Below are 26895 nucleotides of genomic sequence, written 5' to 3'. Positions count from 1 at the left end.
CACCGTCACTACCACCACCACTACCCACACCCACCAACAACACTACCACCACGGCCTACACCCATTACCACAATCATCCTCGTATACCACTAACTACACCCTCCACTACTGTACTGAACGCTACACCCATATTTACACCCCTACTATCATCTCCCCTACACCACCATTACCCCCTTACACAGCACTACGCCCACCCCACCTCCCTACACTCTTCTACACCCCCACTACTCCCCTTATCCATTCCTTACACCCCCATTACACACCCCCTTACACTCACCCCACTTCCCTACACTCTTCTACACCCCCACTACACACCCCTATACCCTCTTACACACATCTACACACCCCTACACCCCCTTACCCACTCTCACACCCCTTACCTACTACACACCCCACACCCCCTTACACACCTCTACACCCTTACCCACCCCTACACCCCCACCACACACCCCCTACACCCACACCGCAACAGAAGACACGCATCACGTTCGTCCTCTCTTCCGTCACCACAACTCGTGAGAGAATTTACCCACCTCGAGACATTACAGCTGTTACACAATGGCTCAAGTAACACTCACAGAGACACAGTAACGCTTCATTAAGGTAACTGAAAGATAATCTGGCCAATTCAACGGGTTAAGTGGATTATAACACCGTCGGGGGGGGGGGCATTTGGACGTCCTTGTGACATCGTTGTACATGGAAGATAATTTGTCCAACATCAATGGATTATAACACGTAGGGAGGGATAGTAACGCTTAGGGAGGGATAGTAACGCTTTGGGAGGGGTAGTAACGCTTAGGGAGGGATAGTAACGCTTAGGGAGGGATAGTAACGCTTCATCAATGTAAATAGAAGATTAATTTGTCAAAATCAATGGATTACAACGACTATATACACAGAAACCCGTATGTGTCATCAATGTAACACTGATCGGTAATCTGACTTCATCAACGACTTATAACCCTGTCACGGAGATAAAGTAACGTCTATGTGTCATTATTACTCTTACTGTGACAGGTTACGTAACACTGGTGGGAAAGTAACGCTGGCACAGAGATACGATAATACGTGTGTGTGTGGTGTCGTTGCTGTAACACTGGTGGCAGATGCTGTGGTAACGTCTGTGAGTCAGTAAAACTATGACAAAGATACAGTAACGCCTGTTTCAAAACATACATAAGAAGATAATGAAGAATAATAAAGAAAGAAAGAAATAAAGAAAGAACAAGGAGACAGTTATTACCAAATTACGACCATCATAACACAATAACGCCATTCCGTTACTTCGTCAAGAACAAAATCTCCCTCTGATCTTGACCTCTGGCGCCAGGGGTCATGACCTCAACACAATGCTGATTCATAAGACGATGTGGAGGGGCAAGAGGTGAGTGGGCGGGAGGGGTTGGGGGGTAAGGGATGGGAAGCAGTGGAAGGAAGGGCAAGAGGTGTAGGGAAATGAAAGAGTAAGGGGTGGGTGGCTGGAGGGGGGGGGCAAGGTGGATGATAGCTCGAAGACACGTTTGGATAGATGGATGGATATAAGGATAGACAGAAAGACGTATTGATAGATGACAGCATACACACAGAGAGAGAGAGAGAGAGAGAGAGAGAGAGAGAGAGAGAGAGAGAGAGAGAGAGAGAGAGAGACGTAACACCTCGTCTCACACACTCTTACTTCAAGCAGCAAGAAGCACCACACTCCACCCACTGTACTTTAGGTATTACAAAGAAACCGACGGACCCAAATTCTCACCCTGGGGAAGCACGTCACTTAAACAGACTATGTAATTGCGATAAGGAACAGCAGTACGTAATTGTCGTAAGTAGCAGGAATGTGTAGTTGCAATAAGGAACCAGAATGTGAAGTTGCAATAAGGAGCCAGAATGTGAAGCTGCAATAAGGAGCCAGAATGTGTAGTTGCAATAAGGAGCCAGAATGTGAAGTTACAATAAGGAGCCAGAATGTGAAGTTGCAATAAGGAGCCAGAATGTGTAGTTGCATTGAGCCATAATGTGAAGTTGCTATAAGGAGGCAGAATGTGAAGTTGCAATGGCGAACCAGAACACGAAATTGTTATAGGAAATAGGCAATTATCAATGGTTTATCTTTATTCAATGATATAATACTGATGAAATTGGTCTTAGTCGTGTGAGAGGTTGAGGCATCATTTATCTTTAATTATCTTGACATTATTAGTCAATTATTTAAGACATAACTGTGAGATGTGAGGCAATTTGTTTTTATAAATTAACATTAAAATAGATGATGATTTTTTCAAGAATAATGTGTTGCAAGGTCATTATCATTATCATCATCGTCATCATCATTATCATCATCATCGTCATCAACATCATTATCATCATTATCATCATCATCATCATCATCATCATCATATCATCATCATTATTATTATTATTATTATTATTATTATTATTATTATTATTATTGATCGTGAGGTGCTTATTTCACCTGAAGATTAACTACCCTAACTCTACCTGAGGGACTTAGGTTAGGGTAGGTTAGGTTAGCTTGGGTTAAATTTAGGTGAGTTTAGTTTAGATTAAATTAGGATAGCATTAGGTTAGGACTAGTTAGGTTAGTGTAGATTAAATTAAGTTAGCATTAAGGCAGTTAGTCCTCAGGTTAAATAAACTAAGCTGCCTAATCTTCACACGATCAACTTTTCTCATCAATATACGACATTGAGGTTTTGAAATCACCGTGTCTTGAGATCAAATCGTATTCCTAATCAGTGTAAAGAGAAACCAGAAGAAAGTAATTAAGTGTCTAGACTGTAAAAACAACTGGGACTGTGAAATGGAAGACCCAGGTACTTGAAGGGTGGGGCACTGAAGGAAGCATCAGGCAGGTGAGGTGAGTTAGGCGTATCTCTGGACAACCTGGACTGGGCTGGGCTTTTAAGTGGTGTGGTCTGTGGGTAGGAACATGAAAAATGCCTTTGGGTTTGTGGTTCCCAGAGGGATGGAGGGGGGGGGGATGTGTGTCTGTAAAGGAGAGAGGAAAGACTATCTACAGTACTTGTGTGTGTGTGTGTGTGTCAGGAAGAAGTATAGGCCTATAGATACACATAGAGGTATAGAATAAGAGAGAACAGGAGACTTATGATGTTTTTAAGCAGATGAATCCTCCCACACCCAGTTAGGGAGGAAATAATTAGTGTGAATCTTTTGAGAACCTGTGGCCCTGGTGTGTGGGAGAACACGAGGCAGTGAGGATAGGAAGAAGAGACATCCCCTCCACTCACACGTACATCATCATGCAAGACGCTCATTACCTAACAGGCTTACAGAACGATGAAGCAACAACGTCGCCACACCGCTGCAAATATGTGAATGTGTTTAGATGAAGACAGTGTAATGTTGGTCATCTGCTTCCTGATGTCCGTCTGTGTACAAGAAGGTGGTCGACTGGCGGTGGGGTTGGGGGGTTGGGAGGGGGGTAAATTACACACACACACACACACACACACACACACACACACACACACACACACACCTGGCAGCGACGTCTGAGTAACAAAATTCCCCTAGTACGATACTTTAGGTCTGTCGTCTGGCAGCGGGGATCACAACAACAAAACAACGCTGGCAAGAAAGTGAAATCACCCGGCTGGCAATGGGGTTTAAAAAGTTATAAAAACAAAACCTTAAAGGACACTCAGGTAGGCTTCTGGCATCGGGGTTAAAATGTAAATAAATAAATAAAACATGTCAGATAGCGAGGTTAAACAGTAAAAAAAAAATATATATTATTAATGCGTCTGGCAGAGTTCAGTAGATAGTGAACGGCAGCGACGGTGTGATAAATCTCTTGACACCTTTCACACGGCCAGATAATATACAGTAGTAATATGGTCCGTGAAGCTGTCGCAACACAAGCTATGGGTGGTGACGAGTTCTCCGCTCTGAGAGATTTATCACAGTAAGTTCCCATAGCGAGGTTTAAACTGTGCAAGAGCAGAGGCGACACCGTGAAGCTGTTATAAGAACTAGTTACTGGTATCCGGAACAAGGTTATGTGGTGGTAGTGTCTTGACCCCCCCCCTCCTCCCGCTCCTCTCTCTCATATGATGCTGTTCCAAATTATTATTGATGGGATGGATATGTGATTGGTAGATAGATAGATGGACAGATGTTAATATTAGTGGTAATCTCTCTCTCTCTTCTACACACATTATCCCTATCTTTCACACACAGGCAAATAAATTGACAAAACTAAATAAAAATAATAAAAAATACTCAAAATTAAACTTAAAATTGTGAATAAAAAATAAAAATACCTTCTTGAAAGTCTTTATGGGGCTGTTAATTGTATGTGTAATTATTTTTTGTGATTGTAATTATATCACAAATTATATTGTCATTGGTCGTGGCTCTCGTGTATCGCAATGCAATTCTTGTTCGTTAAGTTACGTTACAGTAATTTTATAATTTGATTGTTATTATAGTTATTATTGTTATCGTTGTTGATATTATTATTATTATTATTATTATAATTATTATTATTTGTTGCTATTGTCATTTTCTTCTTATTATTACACTATTATTATTATTATTATTATTATTATTATTATTATTATTATTATTATTATCATCATCATCATCATCATTTAAGAAATAAACACAATATCACACCTTAATTAACTTGGACCAAAACTTAACGAGACGACTGGGCAAACGCTAGGCAGACTTAACGTGGTCAGAGCCCTCTTAAGAAAAACAATAATGAGAAAGTCACATAATTGATTCCTAAAGTGGTCTAAAATTTTATACAATCGTAATATATAAGGTTTAGTATAATTATAGCCCAGAAAGTTAGTGTACAGTATATTTAAAGCCTAATATCTAATCGTGTTTAATTATAGATTGAGGTTGGATTAAAATCGTAATAAGCTAAAGATTATAATGTTTTAATTATAGCTTAATGTTTGTTTTCAACGGTGGGTATAATTTTAAAGGCAATTCTTGAGTATAATCATAGAGTATAGGTTGTTTCAGGCCGTAATAGAACGTTGGATGGGTATAATTGTAGTAGAAATATTACTAACGGGCCGCGGTAACGTAACACAACCGACCTCTCGTTCCCGCCAGACCATCTATTTTTGACGAGAAGATGCTTATAAAATATAGTAAATATATTCCATAGTTTGTTTTACGCAGTTACTATAGATATTTTTTAAAAAGTAATATAGAAATGGGTGTATATATTACATTTTAGGTGGATGATTCGCCATATTACCGGGTATTGTAACGTCATTGGCCGCAGATAAAGAACACAAATGCTTCCTCATGGTGATAAAACACTCGGGATTATAATAGTTATTAGTTAGAAAGTATAAATGAGGAACGGCTTGGTATAATGTCAGTTTTAAAGCGTAGGAGAAGCTGGGAGAGTATTTTACCGAGAGAGGTTACTGGGACGTGATCGTTGTCGGTATCGCAACACCACACACGTTTGACCTCACGTTCCTCCCTGATGACTCACTTTGTCCGTGTAAATGCAGGTCTAGTTTTAAATTTATCTCTACACTATGGTTTGAGTATTAAAGCTAACTCTACGCCGTGGCTAGAGTATTAAAGTTAGCTCTACAATCTACGCCCTGGGTCTAGTGTTAAAGTTAACTCTACAACGTGGCTAGATTATTAAAGTTAGCTCTACAATCTACGCCCTGGGTCTAGTATTAAAGCTAACTCTACGCCGTGGCTAGAGTATTAAAGTTAGCTCTAAAGTGTAACAATAAATTGATGGGGTTAACTATATCAAGAGCGTCACCAGCGGCAGTAACGTTGCACAACCGACCTCAAATTCCCACCATAATATTTTTATAGGCGGATAATAACAACACGTTACACACACAAAAAAAAAACTTTACGATTTTATGTGACAATATGACACAATAGACGAATGCTTTTGATTTGATTTTTTATATCTTTTAAACTTCTTTAAAATTGACGAAAATTCCACGTCTTTCGTCATTCCCCGATAATGTATAGTTTCTGGTGCGAATTTTCAGAACAGTCCATTGAGTCGTCTGTGGAAGAGGTGATGTTCAAAGACAGACAGACAGACAGGGAGGAATAAATACACCCGTCTCACTATAACAGTAAACTGCATTGTACTGTGAAAATATACTAACACGAAAAACAATTGACGATCGTATATGTAAGGAGAAACAATTGACGATCGTACATGTAAGGAAAACAATTGACGATCGTCAATTGTGACGATCGTACATGTAAGGAAAAGAATTGACGATCGCATATGTAAGGAAAAACAATTAACGAACGTAAAGGTAAGGAAAACAATTGACGATCGTACAGGTAAGGAAGCGTATATCCTGCAGAGAAGGAAGGGCGACTCAGAAGTACAACCGGAGATTATTGTAAAATCAAGGAAAAATATACTGCACATACAGACAATACTGGTCCTTTGTGTAGGTGGTAACAGAGACTAAAGAGGCGGCCCTGTACCACCACCACTGCTATTACCTCCAATACTACAACCTTCACTATTATTGCTACCACCACCACCATCATTATACTACTACCACCACCGCCACCACCACCACCACTACAAAGCACCACGACTGACCACCACCACCACCACCACGTCCACCACTACAAACCACCACTACCACCACCACCACCACTACCATCCCCACCACTACTACCCCCATTACCACCATCATTACCACCTTCACCACCACTACCACCACCATCGTTACTATCACCACCGCCACTACCATCACCACTACTATCACCATCACTCCTACCACCATCAGTGTTTTGGTCTGGCAGCTAGGCAAGCTATTTACCATGGTGTGTGGTGGCCGTCAACCATTTACCATCATACAGCGTGGAGACTTGTCCAACTACCAAGGCTATAGCTAACTCGTAACTCTACCGTGTGTGTGTGTATGTGTGTGTGTGTGTGTGTGTGTGTGTGTGTTTCAGAATCGTTATCATAGTTATTGTCATCATCATCATCATCCTCGGTACCATCATCATCTTCATCTTCACCATCATCATCATCATCACTACCATCATCATTATTACCATCATCATCATCACTATACACACAAGCATAAAGGCCTCCACCATTTGCTTCATCGTCATTCTCATCAACCTCATCAGTTTGGTGGTATTTTGTCCATGCGTGGCTTTGGTCGGATGTCTCTTACCTTACCTTATACCGTGTACTAAATCTTGTAAGTAAACCACAACATGTTTATCGGCTTATGCTCCCTGTAATTAACGTGGTTGGTATAGTGAAAGGTCTGTTTGTCTCTCTCTCTCTCTCTCGAACGCCATGACGAAACGAGAGAGAGAGAGAGAGAGAGAGATATCACCCATTCTTGCACAATTTGGTCATAAGTGCAACAGATGCGTCAATAACTTCTCATTAAAATATCACAATCACTCTGGCCACCATCCATGTATACAGTATAGTAGGTTAAACAAGCCTTTAGAGTACACCTCATTGGCAGTCGAGGTGGTGATAGTTCTAACATTATAATATTATTTGAGCTTTTCATCCCTGTGCCTTGGGGTTAGTCAGTCTGTTGTGTTCTGATGTCAACAGTTTGTGGGGTTAATCTTACTGTAAGACTCTTTGGGAATCAATAATTTTGTCGTAAGTTAAGTTAAGATACATTCTTGCACCGCTGAGTCGATGGTAAACTGAATGTTGTGTATTTCTGAGGCTTTGTTGGTGCTGATACGGGGAACTTCTTACTGGTGTCCACAGTTCTTGAGCAAGGTTTTGTGTGAGGGTTGTTTTGTTATGCAGTGACTGGAGAGAGAGAGAGAGAGAGAGAGAGAGAGAGAGAGAGAGAGAGAGAGAACGCACTTACCTCGCGCCCTCTCTTACACCACATACCGTATATTGCAACCACCATTATTATTATGGATTACTGATTTAACACCTGGATTGATCTGTCTTCTGGGGCAAATCAAATAATAATCTGAACACAGTCAACGAGATCAAAAACACAATTTCCTTGCGAAAAACTGGAACGCAACACAAAAGAGAGAGAGAGAGAGAGAGAGAGAGAGAGAGAGAGAGAGACTAAACTAACCCTGTCCTGTAGACCAACACAAACACTAGGAACTATAACGAGTCGATCAGCACAACACAGACACGGATAATTGTTGGGACGTAGGAGAATAGCCAATACCAGGTTGTGTTTACTTTCTAATGTGAGGCGACCAAAGAAGAGTAAGACTGGAAGCGTTTAGAGAGATGAAACTCGTATAGGAGAAAAAGAGGCCACACACACACACACACACACACACACACACACACACACACACACACACACACACACACACACACACACACAACTAGTTGGCCTTCACCTAGGCAAGCCCAAATCCTTCACGCGTCTCCCTGTGTGGCCTATGAACAAACCTTGAGACTGGACCAATCACTGTATACTAACCTTGAGACTGGACCAATCACTGTACACTAACCTTGAAACTGGACCAATCACTATACACTAACGTTGAGGCTGGACCAATCACTGTACACTAACCTTGAGACTGAACCAATCACTGTACACTAACCTTGAGACTGAACTAATCACTGTATACTAACGTTGAGGCTGGACCAATCACAACACACAACACTGAGACTGCACCGATCACTGTAAACTAAAACTTGAAGCTAGACCAATCACCATACACCAAGCTTGAGGCTGGACCAATCACAACACACAAACATTGAAGTTCAACCAATCACTAGCGCTATTAAATAAAAACAGTTAAATAATTTGGTTGAGTGTTTTAAACCCTGGGAATAAGTTCAATACTATTATTATTATATTTTACACACGAATTTATATCCAGTTAAATATATATCACGTTAAATTTACACCCTGTTAAATTTGGATCCAGTTAAATTTAGATCCAGTTAAATTTACATCCAGATAAATATATATCAAGTTAAATTTGCACCAAGTTCCTGTCAGCTAATTGGTCCACTCAAACACTTAATTCTCAACTGGTGGTCAAGGAAGGTGAAAAAAAAAGCAGACTAGTTAAAAAGTCATCCAGCTCTATGACTCATGAGGTAAGATGCTGGCTGCAACTCTCTCTCTCTCTCTCTCTCTCTCTCCCCCCGTAGGACATCCTTGGACTAGTGTATTTACGACGTTCCTCTCTTGCATCTTAATACACAGGAGAGAGAGAGAGAGAGAGAGTCATAGATTAGACCAGCCTGCCAGTATTAGAGAAAAGAGAGACAGAGAGAGAGAGAGAGAGAGGCAGCAGTAGCCACAGATTACAACAGCCTACAGTGTTCTAGCACTTAAAAATAAACTCACAAAAGTGTTGCACAAGACAAGAGTGATTGTAAGCAAGACAGGTGCCTCCGTGACTTTGTTTATACCCTAATTACTCCACTGTGTAGTTCTTCCCACGACACTGCCACGCCGAATACTGACTGTGTTGTTGTTATTATTATTGTCATTATTATTATGGTTGTTGTTATTATTGTCATTATTATTATTGTTGTTATTATTATTATTATTGTTATTATTATTATTGTTGTTATTGTTATTATTAATCATTATTGTCATTATTATTATTGTTGTTATTATTATTATTATTATTGTTGTTGTTGTTGTTGTTGCTGTTATTGTTGTTATTACATTGTAGTTGTTTGGTGCCAAGACTAAACAGGAACAAATACCAGATACTATACCTAATGACAGTGCCCCCCCCCCCTCTCTCTCTCACTCTTTCCTCTCTCTCTCTTACGAGCACCAACACAACTCATTGTCATTTGTGTGCTTGCCATACCACCCAGAGAGAGAGAGAGAGAGAGAGAGGGAGGGGGGTGAACGTCTCATTACGGCACTCACCCCCCAACCCCCCCCCAGTTCTCACCCCCCCCCTCACATTATAGGAAAGTGAGTGTATGTTTATGCGGTCACTGGGTAGAGGGAGTACGATGAGGGGGGGGTAGAGAGAGGGAGTGAGGAATGGAGAGGGGGGGTGAGAGGAGGGGGAGGGAGGAGTAGAGAGAGAGGAAGGAGGGTCCAGCAACAGGGGTGAAGGTAGACGGGTTCTCTCTCTCTCTTTCTCTCAGACACTAACCTACCAACTCTCTTGCTCTTCTCCTCTTCCTCCCCTACTTCCTTATTCTCCTCCTCCAGCTTTCAGGACTTTCTTAATTTTCTCCTTCTTTCCTCTTTCTTTCCTCTGCTTCCTGTCCTCCTCCTTCTCTCCGCTACTCCGTCCTTCTCCTCTCTCTCTCTCTCTCTCTAATCAACACAACAGTCACCAGTTCTCTCTCTAACACAACACAGTCACTGGCTCTCTCTCTCACCTAGGCATGCAGCAAGAGGGTCTCACACAACACAAGAGGTGAACAACTACCCACGCTAACCAACAGTGAACTCAACACTTTCCTTTCTCATTTGTCTTCTGTTTCTTATCATTATTTTTATCTCATCATTATCCTCGTCTCTTATGGTTAATTATTATCACTTATATTTTCTTCTGTCTCTATATATAATCTGTATAATTCATGATTTTATTAATTTTTTTTAAGTATTTTTATTTTATTTACTATTTTTCGTCTTTTTATTTTTATTAAGATTCATATTTTGTTATTTCCAGTAGATTTTTTTTTTTCAATGCGTAATTTAGCTTAAGGTGCGGAAATACAACATAAACTTTAACTCTATTTGTATGTGAATTTGTCTTATATTCACTCATCTGCACTCTATAGCTACTAAATAACTGTCCTATTTGCTGTGTTTGATGGTGGGAGGGTAAAGTATTAAGCACAGACAGACAGACAGACAGACAGATAGACAGATACGCCGGACAGACATAATTAACATAGACACTTTAACTATATCTCAGTATATATTTTCCCCCATAACTCGACAAGACTACCTCCATAATACATCAGTTTCCCCCGGTTCTTACAACTCATGTCGATAATTTATAATTTTCTCTGATTCTCTTTTTTTTTTTACACAACTCATCTCTCTTAACGTGTCATTTACCTCTGAGTTAAATTTTCTTTTGCATTCATTATAGTAGTGATAATTTTACCTGTGAAAGTTCCTATGATGAGACAGGAAATAGTGTGTTGACCTAAAAGAGCAGAGCAGAGGTGACCAGAATTGTCTGTACAGTCCCCTTCACTAGTGTGTTTACAGAGGCTCGTCATATAAACATTCCACAAATCATTATCTTTGTGATATTTGTTGTAATGTTGTTTTAATTTGATCCCATAGTATGTTAACTACTGTGAGTTTCCTTCTGTCGAATGTAAACAAACACATGACTGTCACACTGCACAAAACCTGACAATCCCCCTGTAAACGCACTAGTGAAGGGGGCTGTACATAGAAAATCAGGCAGGCAAATTAATGCAGTCTTACATAGGTTATTTACATGTTTTATAGAGGCGTAAAGATCAGAATTTCATACGATGGGATAACACTGGATCGTACTACTAAAGTGAGAGCAGGTGGCTTTGATTAGAATCGTACGTTGAAAGTAATGTTATCGTACGTGACATCTTGTTCTATCCCGTTTAATATATGTAATGTTAATGGGTAGTTGGTGCTACTTTTGAAGGCTATCTTTGTGTCTGTCTGTCTGTCTCAAGCACTAACAAAGCACATTGTCACTGGTGCTCTTGTTTGACCAGACTATTTCACTCCCGTGTTGTGTCATCAACCCCAGTCACGCCCCACCACCTACCCCCACCCACTCCCTCCCGCTCCTCTCACTTCCCTCTCACACCTCGACCCCAGTCACGTCCCTCCCTCTCTCACACACTCCCACCCACTCCTTCCCTTACGCTCCCCCACCCATTCCCTCCCTCACCCCCTCCACCCATTCTTTACTTCACGCTCTCCAACCCACTCTCTCCCTCACGTCCCCCCACCTTCCCTCACCCCCACCACCCCCCCCCCAGGTCAAACGTTTACGGCATGACAGTGTAAACACTTCCTCCCCCTCCTATTTTTTCCTCCTTTCTACACTGTGTTCTCTCTCTGTCTTCTTGTCTACCTTTTCAGTTTCATTCAGATTTAACTTTTTCTTTATAGATCTTTTCCCCTTGTTTCTCTTTCTTAATTCCACTCCTTTCTTTCTCACTAATCTTTATCTGGATGTTCCCCTCTCACCCTATTTGCCGTATTCTCTCTCTCTCTCTCTCTCTCTGTCTTCACCACCCACCACCACGCCCCACAGTCCTGAACCATGGCAGACACCCATTACACCTGGGACTGGGTGTAGCGTCCCCTTGAGGGTTAACTGTCGCACCTTGAGACAGTCGAGGTGAACCAGTCATCCGCCCTCACACCACCACCAGTCACGTACCACGCCTTATTTTTTCCCTTTATTCATCTTCTTCCTTTAAAACGCCACATAAACAGAGGATAGATAGATAAATATATAGATAGATAGATATTCTGTAAAATCTCTAACAAATTTACACTGATTCATTGTGTACATAGACATTGCTGGTATACAATGGATATAATCACACAAAATAAGACCTTTCATCCACGTGTTTTTAAATGTCCGCTATTCTATATGAAGTTGTTTTCTTTTATGGCGATGGTTTGAAATTGTAGCCAAAACTAAATCCATCACTACACTATTCATACGCCTGGCAACAACTCCTCCTGGCGTTGTTACTCTGAAGTCGATGTTTCGGTGAGCGAAGGAGTCAGTCGGTCATAATTGGTATTCATTGATCTAGCTGATACAACCTCACAGTAAGATATGATTTTGGTGGTTTATAATAAAATTTGATCCACTTAAAGGAATTTGATCCTCTTATCCCCAATTGGCCGGATAAGAAATTATTTTATCACCGTATACGACCATGACTGAGACTATAAACATTGGAGTCGCCCTTTGTGAAGTTCCCTCGTTTTTTCTTGGTTATTCTTAAAAAAAATACTAGAAATGGTGAATAAAACTTAAATGAACATAGGAACACCATTTAATATTCCAGCCGGGTGACAGTCATACAGTACGTCTTAACTATGGGTGTGTACTGATTATATGTCAAACCAGACAATCGAATAAAACTTTATATTATATCAAAATTTGAATATTTTGCGTCAAGTTCAATATCTCATAACCCGTCAAAGGAGTAATAGTAATAATTAAAATAAAAATAAAAATAATGAATATGTGATCAAATACAGAAAAAAGTTGCTTCATGAATATTTTTTCCCGAGCATTTACCAAGAAGAAAGAATGATAAGTAGATAGGATATATTCATCATTCTGTTCCGTGGACCGTGGAGTGTTCAAGGTCTTTATTTACAAGTTTCCTGTGACCGATATGAACACTTATTTTCCAGTTTACAAACACGTCTCTAAATAAACACAGGTAAATCAGCATCAATATAAAAATCCTAAAATTGGCATTCACTGTCCTTTATATCTTTTAGCGTATATAATGAAGCTTACAGTCGATATTACAGTCCAATACTAAATATACAATGCCCCCAAAAAATCGTCTAACAACTCGACACCAGAGCTTCTTGGATAACAGTAGCTAGACTCGGCTCTGACAAACGGCTCGGCTAGGTAGGTCGGTTTGGTTAGCCCTTCACTTTTTCCTGTGTCTTGAGTAACTGATCTCCGCTGTGTAACCTTTCAATAGTTCCTTTTTTTATGTTATTTGCAGTTTAACCAGGTACGTGTGTGTGTGTGTGTGTGTGTGTGTGCTTTTGAGTGTTTGCATAATAATAAAAATAATAATGAAAAGGCTAAGGTCCTATAACAATAATACCGATAATAATGAATAAGAAACGCAACAATAACACTTAACCACAAAGACAGTAATGAACAAATAACACTTGACGCAACACTTGTAGACGGTATTGAGAGAAGGGTGAGAGGCTACTGTATATACACTAACAACAATAACATCAAAATAAACAAGAATAAAGGCAATACCAACATCCCCGGTTTGTTTAGCACATGAAGGCACACAATAACAAAAGGATCATAACTCACCACAAGTATTTATAGAGGAAACTCACTCATCCAGCTCCATATTGACATGCATGATCATCCGGCGGTGTGTGGCAACTGCTGAGCTGTCTGCCACATACCGCGCTGGTAATTATTGTGGTGTGACATTTGATATTTACAAGAGGTATTTCTCGATACAGTTTTGATACAAGGTTAAGAATCCTACAGTCGGGAAGTTGTTAGTTCATGAAAAGTTTATAAACTACATGACAACGAAGACTCTGTCGATTTTAATTTGGTATTTGAGTTATATTGGATGGAAATTTTTCTTACGATATCCTCACAAAAATGGAAAGCCTACTGCTAGGGTGGTTACAGTTATGAACACCACGTAGTATACATAATAACAATGGCTCTCTCACTTAACCCCCGAAAGGATATTTTGGGGGATCTGTGTTTGATATTTAGGGCGGTATATATTGATACAGGTCAGTAACGCTGCTGTTATGGAGGGAAGATTTTAGCATCGTAACTATTAAGGAAAATCGTCATAGTTTACGTTGATTTGGCATGTATACATAGACAGTACAGGTATACAAACAATACACATAGACAGAACAGGTATATAATGTACGTAGACAGTGCAGGTATACAAACAATAGCAAACAATAAATTAATCGGCCATGGACAGCCTAACAAAAATACACTTCAACTCTACCTCACACTATCCTCGTTACTTGTCTATTGATTTTAATAGAATATCTACACACATTTCATACTTTCTTTGCAATTACGACAGCATTTCTTCTTCTCCTTCTAATAATAATAATAATAATAATAATAATAACAGTTACAGTAAGCGAAGCGCGTGCAAGGTCTGAGCGTTGAGGAACTATGAATGACAACAGCGGCTTTTAATTCATACTAACTAGAGACATGACATTCACTACGCTGTGATGGCATTTCCTGTTATTTCATATAGAGTTAGATTGAGTTACTGCCACGGATTCGTTTTAGGGTTTTAATACTTAATGTGTGTTTAATCTGTAGGTAAATTAAGCTGGGGTGTCTAATGTTCGCGTGATTGCCTATTTTATCGATATTAGAAGGTTAGGAAGCTTATTTCCCATACATTTCACGGTTAGGAAGCTTATTTATCATACATTTCAAGGTTAGGAAGCTTATTAATCATACATTTCAAGGTTAGGAAGCCTAGTATTGAGGATGCATCGTCTAAGAATATGGGACACGTAAGAATAAGAGGGCGTGGCTCACCTACACCTGGCGGCAGTATTTAACTCGACACCTGATATTTATAAAGGCATTTCAAGGTACAGTTTTAATGCAAGGTCAGAAAGGATGCACTACTGTTATGGATGGGTTAAGAAAGTTAGGTAAATATTACAACAGGTTGAGGTGAATGTTCAGGTAAAGCGATAGGGTGATGTGTTATGGTGCCTATTGAGGGGAGAAAGAGCGATAGGATGATGTGTTATGGTGCCTATTGAGGGGAGAAAGCGATAGGATGATGTGTTATGGTGCCTATTGAGGGAAGAAAGCGATAGGATGATGTGTTATGGTGCCTATTGAGGGGAGAAAATATAGTTTTCATTGGCGGAGGGAGGAGAGGAGCAGGAGGTGAAGAAGGAAGAGAAGAAAGAGGAGGAGGTGAAGAAGGAAGAGAAGGGAGGAGGGAGAGAAGATAGGCGCTTTGGTGATGAAGGTTTTGTTGTGGAGAGAGAGAGAGAGAGAGAGAGAGAGAGAGAGAGAGAGAGAGAGAGATATGCAGAAGGAATGAATGAGACAATGGAGAGAAAAGTGTGTGTGTGTGTGTGTGTGTGTGTGTGTGTGTGTGTGTGTGTGTGTGTGTGTGTGGTGCATTGAACCGGACCCATCCTGTGCTATGGGCCAGGTGAGGTGCTGGGTGGGTGAGGGGTGTGGGTGGGTGAGGGTGCTTGCAGTGGGTGAGGGTGGGCAGGTGAGAATTATGGGTGAGTGAGGGATTATAGGTAGGTGAGAATTATGGGTGAGTGAGGAATTATGGTAGGTGAGGAATTATGGGTAGGTGAGGAATTATGGGTAGGTGAGGAATTATGGGTAGGTGAGGAATTATGGGTAGGTGAGGAATTATGGGTAGGTGAGGAATTATGGGTAGGTGAGGAATTATGGGTAGGTGAGGAATTATGGATAGGTGAGGAATTATGGGTAGGTGAGGAATTATGGGTAGGTGAGGAATTATGGGTAGGTGAGGAATTACTGATAGGTGAGGAATTGAAGGTTAGGTAGTCCAATGTTCCCACCTGAAGATTAGGCACCCCGGTTTAACCCACCTGAAATTTAAGTTCCTAACACTACCCGGGGTGCCTAATCTTCATGTGATCCCAAAATTAATGCACATTAAAGTTAGGTTATAAAAGTAATATGGTTACAAAACTACAAAAGAATGCATAATAAGTTAATTACTGTACATACAATTACATTTGATATTGTAAAGTAATGCGTACAATAAGAGCTCGGGAGGTACCCAGGGTGTCTTGTCTTTGGTGTTCATAGTACGTAATAAGGGAAGGAACATCTGGGTAACGAAACCTCCGTCAGCCAAAGGGTTAAGTAACACTATTGTAAAGGAGCTTTTCTAAGGAGCATACGGGTAAGGGGAATATCTAAGCCTTAGATATTCCCCTGACTCGTTCCTTAGATTCTAAGGAACGGTGAGCTAAATGTAAACAGTTCACCGTGACACCGAGTTAAGACAGACACTCACGTTGACTTTGTAGGAATACGAAGGCATGATGACGGAGTGTTGACTGTCCTGTTCAGGTGCCCATGTGAAGCTCCGGACCCCACACTGATTATATATATTATTAAGTTCCTACAGCGTCTATGGTCACGGGCTAATGCACTACCCTCTCTACACACATATATACACAGGGTAACACTCTCTACACCTCGAGGTCACGATTCACAGAGTAAAAAAGGGTTAGTTAGTGATGAAGGGAGGGGGGGAGGAGAGGTGATACGAGCGTGTACACCTAACAACGGCCGGGGGAACACTGAGCCCTGTCGGGATTCGGACGCACGGACTAGATGGAGATAGTTACATTCTCTCTCTCTCTCTCTCGCTCTCTATGTTGGACGCACCCACACACCTACACACACGCACCCTCCCTCCCCCCACCCACATGCATACCTATTTTGTCCATGGTAAATATTCCCTTTTTTAAACACACATTCTACTCGCGTCTCTGCCACCTACACACACCCACATGCTCTCACATTTTCCCACCCACACAACTTTTCCTACCCAACCCACCCATTTCCTTGTCGCCCACACACTCACACTCTCCCACACACATAAGCTGCCACCCATATGACCTTTCCACCCAACCCACCCATCTTTCTGCCACCCACACAGTCTTTCTACCCATTTTTTCTGCCACCCACACAACCTTTCTACCCAACCCACCCATTTTCTGCCACCCGCACACCTTCCCACCACCCTTCCACCTGCATATCAACCCACCCACACAAACTATCATTATGTGCACCTAAGGCCAAGTGCACAGACTATCACCCTGTGCACTTAAAAGGCCTGACAATACTAAATACTTTCCCACGTTCCACTAATTTGGCAAAGTTAACAATCGGTGAGAATTTTCAAAATGTAAAAAAAAAAATAATAAAAGTAATAAAAAAAATAAAAAAAAATAAAAAATATTCACTCACTGTCCATCATTTGTGACACATTTCAAAGACGTGTTAATGAATGAAAGTTGTAATAATAACTATGTCAATTGGAAGAGAAAGTTAAAAATAGAAAGCGGAGGTAAAAATTGAAATGAACACGAGACATATCGATGAATATGTCAGTATTTTCCCGCCGCTTGTTGAAGATTGTGGCTGACTCATGCTGACGGTGAGTTGTTTGTTTACCTCGTGTACAATATTACTGGAACCCCGAAGGACATTCATAGAGAAATCTAAAATCACTTGAAGATTATTACCCCTCCCCCCTCCCCTCTCCCCCAAGCTTATTTCACCTGATGATTAAATATTCTAACGCTACTTGGGAGTGGTTAGGTTAGGTTAGGTTAAGTTTGGGTTAGGTTAGGATAGGCTAGGTTAAGTTAGGTTAGGCTAGGTAAGATCAGATTAGACTAGGTTAGATTAGATTAAATTAAGTTGGATTAGGTTAGGTTATACTGTATTACGTTAGGCTCTAGGTTAGGTCAGATTAGACAAGGTTAGATTAGTTTAAGCTAGATTAGGTTATGTTGAAGTAATTAATCTTAAAGTGAAATATGATGATGGGGTGGGGGGACTACAGTATATCTTCCTACGATAAGAAATGAGTCACAAACAAACAAACAAACAAAATAAAAACAAATATAGTAAACGAAATGTAACGAGAGAGAGAGAGAGAGAGAGAGAGAGAGAGAGAGAGAGAGGAATGCGAAGTGAAAGGGAAATGACACTAAAGCTGTAACTGGAGGAGAAATAAAAAAATATATATATGATGTGGAAAAAAAAATGCCTCAAAGCATGATTGTGTGGAACCTTGTGAGTATATTGTGTGGTTGAGCTGATGAGACAGAGAGAGAGAGAGAGTTTATAAGAGGGAGAAAGAGAGAAAGGGGTGGAGTGTGTGTGTGAGGGGAAATGATGAGAGAGAGAGAGAGAGAGAGAGAGAGAGAGAGCATGTGTATGAGATTGAGTGAGAGAAAGAGAAAATGATGGTGAGTGAGTGAGTGAGAAATACAACTTGTTGACAAAAGAACACAAACACAGGAATCCATTAACTAGCAAATTCTCTGATGTATAGAGGGTGTAAGGTTAGGTTAGGTTATGTAAAGTTAGGTTACGTTAGGTTAGGTTAAATTAAGTTAGCTTTGATTAGGTTAGGTTCATTGTGATCACGTAAAGATTAGCCCCCACTTCACGCAATGATTTAACACCCCGTAGTTACCTAAGGGATTTTTAAATTAGGTTAATATAAAGGTGCTTAATCTCCAGGTGAAATAAGCTAGAGTGTCTAAACTTCAGGTGATCAGATCAGCCATATAGAACTTAAAACATCGTGAGAATCAGAACAGAGCCCTGTGGTACTCCAGGCATTATGAGACGGTAAAAACATTGGCTCCCTCTGATAACCCAATAACCGCCATTCCTGATCTGACTGATACCCTTTTAAGTGGGATACCCATTTAAGTGGGATACCCTTTTAAGTAGGATACCCTTTTAAGTGGGATACCCTTTTAAGTAGGGCCTCATGCACTTTATGACCGCTTTAAGACAATAGTGTAAATGTGGGTTTAGTATACAGTATGACGCTGACTAACCAGTGATGGCGTGAGGTAGTGGCGTCTTGGGGGGACTTACCTGTAAAGAGAGAAAATGTGTGTGATTATTTTGACTATACACACGTCCACACACACACACACACACACACACACACACACACACACACACACACACACACACACACAAGACTTAGCGTTAATAACAAAACAAATAAATCTCAGCGGCCAGAACAGAATTTATAATATATTTATAACCGACCATAAAAAATTACACAATAAAAACATTAAGGTATTCATATAAGCTATTAGCATAAAGAAATGTTCGTTTGTATTCAGTATATTTGTATGTATGTATTTGGCGACCACGTTATCGTGTTATCATTATGTTTACATCATTATTTAACACGTCATAATGCCATCACGTCATTATGTTCAAATATCATCATGTAAACAGGTCAATGACATCATCACATTGCCAGGTTAATGACATCAGCACATCGCCAGGTCAATGACATCATCTCGTCGTAACGTCACCACCACCTCATGTCCACTCCCAGCTATGTAAACATCACCATCGTTACCGCACCGCATCGCATCACTCTGATAACCGCATTAACACAGCATCGTTACCGCGGCCTTCAACACATTGACGTGGTAGGAGGGAGGGAGGGGGTCAAGTGTAGAAGAGGTACAGGAATACAGGAATTACATAATACAGTTTTACAAGAGTTTGGGATTTTACATGTAGGTACAAGTTAACTCTTTGGGGACGAAAGGGTTAAACCATCGTCTTCAAAGGGGTAAACCATCCTCTTCAAAGGGTTAAACCATAGTCTTCAAAGGGTTAAACCATCAAATCTCTTCAAAGGGGTAAACCATCCTCTTCAAAGGGTTAAACCATTCTTCAAAGGGGGTAAACCATCCTCTTAAAGAGTAAACCATCCTCTCAACCATCCTCTTCAAAAGGTTAAACCATCCTCTTCAAAGGGTCCTCTTCAAAGGGGGGTAACCATCCTCTTCAAAGGTTAACCATCCTCTTCAAAGGGTAAGCCATCCTCTTCAAAGGGTAAACCATCGTCTTCAAAGGGGTAAACCATCGTCTTCAAAGGGGTAAACCATCCTCTTCAAAGGGTTAAACCATAGTCTTCAAAGGGTTAAACCGTCAGGAACTACACTATGGAGAGCTCTGACTGTTGTGGATTAGTGCAAGGTAATGATGATGATGATGATATGATGATGATGATGGTGGTGGTGATGATGATGATGGTGATAATAATGATGATGATGATGATGATGAAGGTCGTGGTGATGGTGGTGATGGTGGTGATGATGGTGATAATAATGATGATGATGATGACGATGACAATGATAATGGTAATTCTAATTCTGAAGCTAATGAAATATGGAGGCCAAGGAGTTAGGCCTCTCGGTGCATGGAGGCCACGGTAGCGGCCTCCAGGTGGGTTGAGGTAGAGGTGTGAGGGAAAGCAAGACTATTGAAGCAGACAGAGAGACGTACAGACAGCTGACCACTATACTACTGCCACCTGATGTTGTTTACACACATACACACACACACACACTCTGTCACTTTCTCCTCATTTTCTACCGCCTTGACCACCTTACTTTCCCCATCAGTCATTTCTCCATCACTTTCTTTTATCTTTTTATTTTCAGTTGAGTAAAATTATTAGTTTTTTGCTTTCTTTTTTTTATCTCACTTTCTTTAATTTTCATCTTCGTTAAATTATTCGGTTTCTTTACTTTCTTTTCTACTTTCTTCCTACTTGTTATAACTACCTCATCTTCCTCTCTCTCTCTCCCCTTTCTCCACAACCTTGGACTCATATTCCTCCTCACTTTCTTCTCTGACTCTCTCCTCATTTTCTCCCAGCACACAACCCCTGCGCAGTTTCTTCCCACTTTCCTACTTCTTTTTCTTCTCATTTTCCTCCCTCTCTTTCTTTCCTCTATTCCTCGCTTTCTTTACTCCCCCTCTATTTCTCTTCCTCATTTTCTCCTCTTCTCCCTTCCCTCCCTCACTTTATTCTGTCTCCCCTCACTTTCTTTCTTCCTTTCCTCAATTTCTTTCCTCTCTCCCTCACACTCTCTCTTTCTCCCCTTCCTCCCTCACTTTCTTTACTCCCTCACCAATTCACTGTCACCTTTACGATCTCACTATCACCACACACTCACCATCATCACACCCTCATCACCACACACTCACCATCATCATCACACCCTCATCACCACACACTCACCATCATCACACACACACACCACCCTCATCACCACCACCTCCCATCATCACCACACACTCATCATCATCCACCCTCATCACCACACACTCCACCACATCATCCACCCTCATCACCACACATCACTCATCATCACACACACTCCACCATCACACCATCACCACACACACTCTCACCATCATCACCACACCCTCATCACCACACTCACACACCACACCCTCATCACCCACCTCACCATCATCACACCCTCATCACCACACCCACCCTCACCATCATCATCACACCCTCATCACCACACACTCACCATCATCACACCCTCATCACCACACACTCACCCTCATCACCACACACTCACCATCATCATCACACCCTCATCACCACACACTCACCATCATCATCAGACCCTCATCACCACACACTCACCATCATCACCACACCCTCACCACCACACATCACCATCCCCATCTTACACCATTTTCACCAAGTAACCGACCGTCCCATGCATGAAGGCTATAAGTCGCCCCTCCTACATATATATACACGGCAACACGAACGCACGTACATAAACACGTACATAAACACACTCACACACGCACACTCTGGTATGTAAGTATGAATAGTTGTGGAGAAAAGTCCCTAAATGCTTGGCAATATGAAGGGAAAATGCTCCTGAATGTCTGGAGAAATATGTTGAAATTTCCCAATCTCCTTCAGCTAATGGTCCGCCAGTGCTTACTTGTTAGATATTGCCGAGTGTACAGGGGGTTTTGTCCGTAGCTGTGCATTAAACATTCACAAACACACTCAGAGACATGTATAACAAGTACAGCACACACTTCACAACGTACTCATGTAAGTATGTAAACAATACAACCACTTACACTAACTCACACACACACACACACACACACACAGTAGCAATAACCACCACCACCACCACCACGTGTGTACCCTGTGTTTACAAGCGATCAGCTGACGGGGATGCCTGGCAGTGAGGGTGAGGGTGACCTCCCACACGTACTGTTGCTACATAAACACGCCAAGTATTCAGTACACCTAGCTCCCAGCACTTAGCATGGTGACCAACACTTGCATCAGAACCACCCTACAGCATGCTAAGTCATTATCAGGACACTGGTACCATTATCAAACTGTGTTGCTTGTCTACCATATTACCATTATCAAGTTGTGTTGCCTTCACTACCATTATCAGTTGTGTTTCCTCCACTACCATACTCCCATTACCACCACTGGGCGCCAAACTCAACACCTTTCACAAGTATAAACACCAAGTATTTTGCACCATTAGCGGTAACAGCACCATACGGTCCTCACCATTATCATTATTTATCTCCACACCCATGACAACCACTATTGTCACTCAAGGGAAATCACCACCACCATCATCATCTACAACTATCTCCACTACCACTACCACTACCACTACTACTACCACTACCACTCCAGTACAGCATAAAAACTAATGTCTGTATGTTTATTAAGCTCAAGGTACAACCACTTGTTTATTTTTGTTTATTACCAGACTAAATTTGTTTGTTTTATGATTACCAGAATATTTTATTTAGATATTTTTTTTTATTACCAGACTAAATTTAGTTTATCTCCTTCGAATGTTACGATGATATCATAAATTGTCTATTTTTAACAAACTCTTGCAAAAGTAGACTCGGGAGCTATCCACACCAGCCACACCCACACCCACACACAGTATTATTCACCTATCAAACTAGCGGTAAGCGACGAGATGGCTATAAATATGATAATAAACGCTGGAAGTTTCTCGTTTGGCTCAGTCACACGTATTTCCCCCAGGATGTACAACGCCTCAACGCTCGGTCAAAAACAGATAGATAGATAAATGAATAAATAAATAAATAAATATATTGCTAATAATATAATAGAGTAAGAGTTTGTTAATATTTTTTTCAGGTTTGTTTTCATCCCATTGTCAGCTGGACGTACGAATGATCCCTGTATTGGGAAATCGTCAATCCGTTAAGTAGGTGAAGCTAGATTTTATTCACCATAGTATAAGTTGATACCAAAGGACGGCGCCTGTCAGAGATGTTCTTTATGGTACAGCTGCAGGGAAGACTATGAGCCGCCACCCACATACATCAACACGACTGCATACTTTGTTTACAAGATATCAGCTGATTATTACTTGCTGGGGATCACTGGTGCGGTGGTGGTAGTAGTAACCTTCACACGTAATTTTGTTTTGTAATCACCGAGTATTTAGTACAGTACACCGCCCCCTTCCCCCCTTTAAAGATTACCAGTTGGACGTTTGATTAAAAAATAATAATAATCGGGATTTGGGGTGTGTGAGGATCTGCTGACTCATTCATGGAACATCATGTCTTGACCCTAAATATACCTATCGACTAAAAACAGTTCATCTTGAGCTTTTTCACCCATTTTGTCTGGTTTTGCAGCGTGACAGTGTGTAAACAATGACCCGAAGAACACCTACTGTCGACTTGGTGAGGTTGCAGGGTGTCCGCGATATTGAACCGGTTGCTACACACTGACACCGATAATATACATTTTACCAGTCAGGTATTACGACTATATTCTGATCTGATATCCATTTAATCCATCATAAGGTGTTTTAACTGTGACGAGTTCTGGGAGTCTTTCCTTATTCGTCCTGTGAAAGAAACTACATTACCGAGAGAGACGTTGTATGGCCTATACTATTGGAGAAGAAAGAAGACTTAAACCTTTGTCCATCCTACAAAAAAAATAATCCTCCGTGTCTGAAGTGTATTTTCTCTTGGAGTTATTTTTACGTCTGGCAGAGCACACAGTGGATGCAGGTGTATATATAATGAGTCCCACAGGTGTTATAACAAGCGTCGTGGTGTATTAGACAGGTGTTATATATGAGGTATAGTACACAGCCTTGGCAACACAACACCACAACGGACCATCAGTCGTACCTAAGTTTTCATTCATCCACACACTCCATCGTTCATCCACACACTTGATCATTCATCCACACACTTGACCATTCATCCACACATTCCATCATTCATCCACACACTTGATCATTCATCCACACACTCCATCAATCATCCAGACACTCCATCAATCATCCAGACACTCCATCATCATCCAGACACTCCATCATTCATCCACACACTCATCGTTCATCCACACTTATCCTCCTACAGAGACACGGAGACCTCTAGCGGCTGGGGTGAAAGTTACCACTCACTACAATCATTGAACTGTGTACACTAAACATGTCTCTGGTGTGTGTGTGTGTGGTGTGTGTGTGTGTGTGGTGTGTGTGTGTGTGTGTGTGTGTGTGTGTGTGGTGTGTGTGTGTGTGTGTGTGTTGCGCTAAATAGATTTGTCATCCAGTTAAGACATAAAACTCTTTTCTGTTTCATTTAATATCCTAACCTAACCAAACTGTATCTAAATTAGCTTAGGTTAGGTTAAGTTAGGTTGGCTTTGGTTAGGTTAGGATAGGTTGGGTTGGCTTTAGTTAGGTTAGGTAGATGTAATACTGTTTTATTTAGGGTATGTATTGTGATTACATATAGAAATTAACGCTACACACATACATACATACATACATACATACATACATACATACATACATACATACACAAGTCTCTGGCCGAGGTACACATTTATGAGCTAGTGAACAAGGCCACACAGCTTCCTCAACAATGTATAGATTAACATAACTCCACACGCCACCACGACAACCACACCACACCAAGCCACTACACCAACACCATACCACCATCACTATTCATTACCTCCGTCCTTCTGAGTTAGCATTAGGGTGGTTAATCATCAGGTCAAATAATCTAGGGGGGGGGGGATCTTCAGATAATCCATAATCTCGCTTTAGCAACTCAGATTAAGTTCCCCAAATGAAGACAATTTTAGCAACATTGATCCCTCACTGCTAGACGATCCACCCTCCCGTGTCGTAAGGTGAAACGATTGTAAAAGTTTGATAATAATCCTACAGTATGATGCAATAGCAGTGGAGTAACAACACGCTGGTCACTTAACTGGTTAGTGGTTTAGACCAATTAAGACTTCTCTCGTTCCGCTACTGGAGAGACCTATTTGCATTGTCTAGTGTGTGAGAATAGGGGATTCCCCGTATGGCCAGCACAAGGACAGAACCAGACAATGTTGTAGTCATGGCAAGAATTAGACTAAGGTACTGACACATCTGGCCAGTTACTCACGCTGTACCCATAGCGGAATACTCAGCATGTAAATTATGTGATAGATCCTTTAAAGCCATACTATTGAACAATTGAACATTATATTATGGGGTGTAACAAGTTCAAGGCCTGATTGAACTACTCAGATTAGGCAAATTTGTACGTACCTCAGTCTTGCCAAGAAAGTTGTGAAATTAGGTAAAGACGCTGTGACCACGAGCAAGATAAACAGGACACCGTAAGAATATACAGGGTGGCCATAGATGATTACCCTAAAAGCAGTGCTCTCATGTTTTAATCAGGGTAATCATTTATGGACACCCTGTATTATTGCAGCTACCCCAGCATTATTGTTTAGATCCTCTTAAAATTTATTGATACGGTTATTATTATTATTAGTATTAGTAGTAGTAGTAGTAGTAGTAGTAGTAGTAGTAATAGTAGTAGTAGTAGTAGACGCTCACATGATGCTAGAAATCTAAGAAGTTCTAATTTTTCGTTCACAATCGCTGTGTTTATTTTCAGTCTTATAAAATCAGTCAATCAGAAATCATCTTTTTAACACTAGCCATTGCTATCTATCTATCTATCTATCTATCTACACCACAAATAACAGGAAACCAGAATAATTTTATGTCCACTTTACTTCAGTGTACCATAATGTATTCTCGTTTTCTGTAACATCATCTACAATACGTTTTCTGTGGTAATATTGTTGTACAGAATAAACCAGAGTAAATATATTCAATGGTCAACTTTCACATTTATTATTTACACCGACGTTGTTGATGGTCACCCAGTATTTAATAATGTAAACACTAGTAATAAATGATCTTCTTTTATAAAACTTTAATACAGTTTAGTGAAGAATAAAGTAGGGTGTATTAAATTGTATATGGTGTTACTACTACAACTACAAGTATCACCAGCACTACAACCATCGCTATAACAACTATTAGTAACAACAACTATCCCAATATACTACTAATATCATTCTACTAGTCACAGCTACAACTGTTATAACTACCGGTATTATAACTAAAAATAACAACAAAAACAACTATCACTACCACAATCACCATAATAACAACTACTAACATCACAACTATTACCACTATCAAAACT

General features: G+C 40.7%; 1 protein-coding gene across 1 annotated transcript in view; it reads right to left on the bottom strand.

The window, feature by feature from the left end:
- LOC121868583 (sodium-dependent proline transporter-like) overlaps positions 1-17050 on the bottom strand; it is a 61711-nt gene extending 44661 nt beyond the window's left edge. The window contains exon 1 of the mRNA XM_042369352.1: positions 16754-17050. Within this exon, the coding sequence (XP_042225286.1) occupies positions 16754-16780 (27 nt within the window). The 5' untranslated portion in view covers positions 16781-17050. The remainder of the gene's footprint in view (positions 1-16753) is intronic.
- Between the last annotated feature and the right edge of the window lie 9845 nt (positions 17051-26895).

This window comes from Homarus americanus, unplaced genomic scaffold (genome assembly GCF_018991925.1).
Source record: "Homarus americanus isolate GMGI-L3 unplaced genomic scaffold, GMGI_Hamer_2.0 scaffold59495, whole genome shotgun sequence".
Classification (NCBI taxonomy): Eukaryota; Metazoa; Arthropoda; class Malacostraca; order Decapoda; family Nephropidae; genus Homarus; species Homarus americanus.
This window is presented reverse-complemented; position numbering and strand designations above follow the sequence as displayed.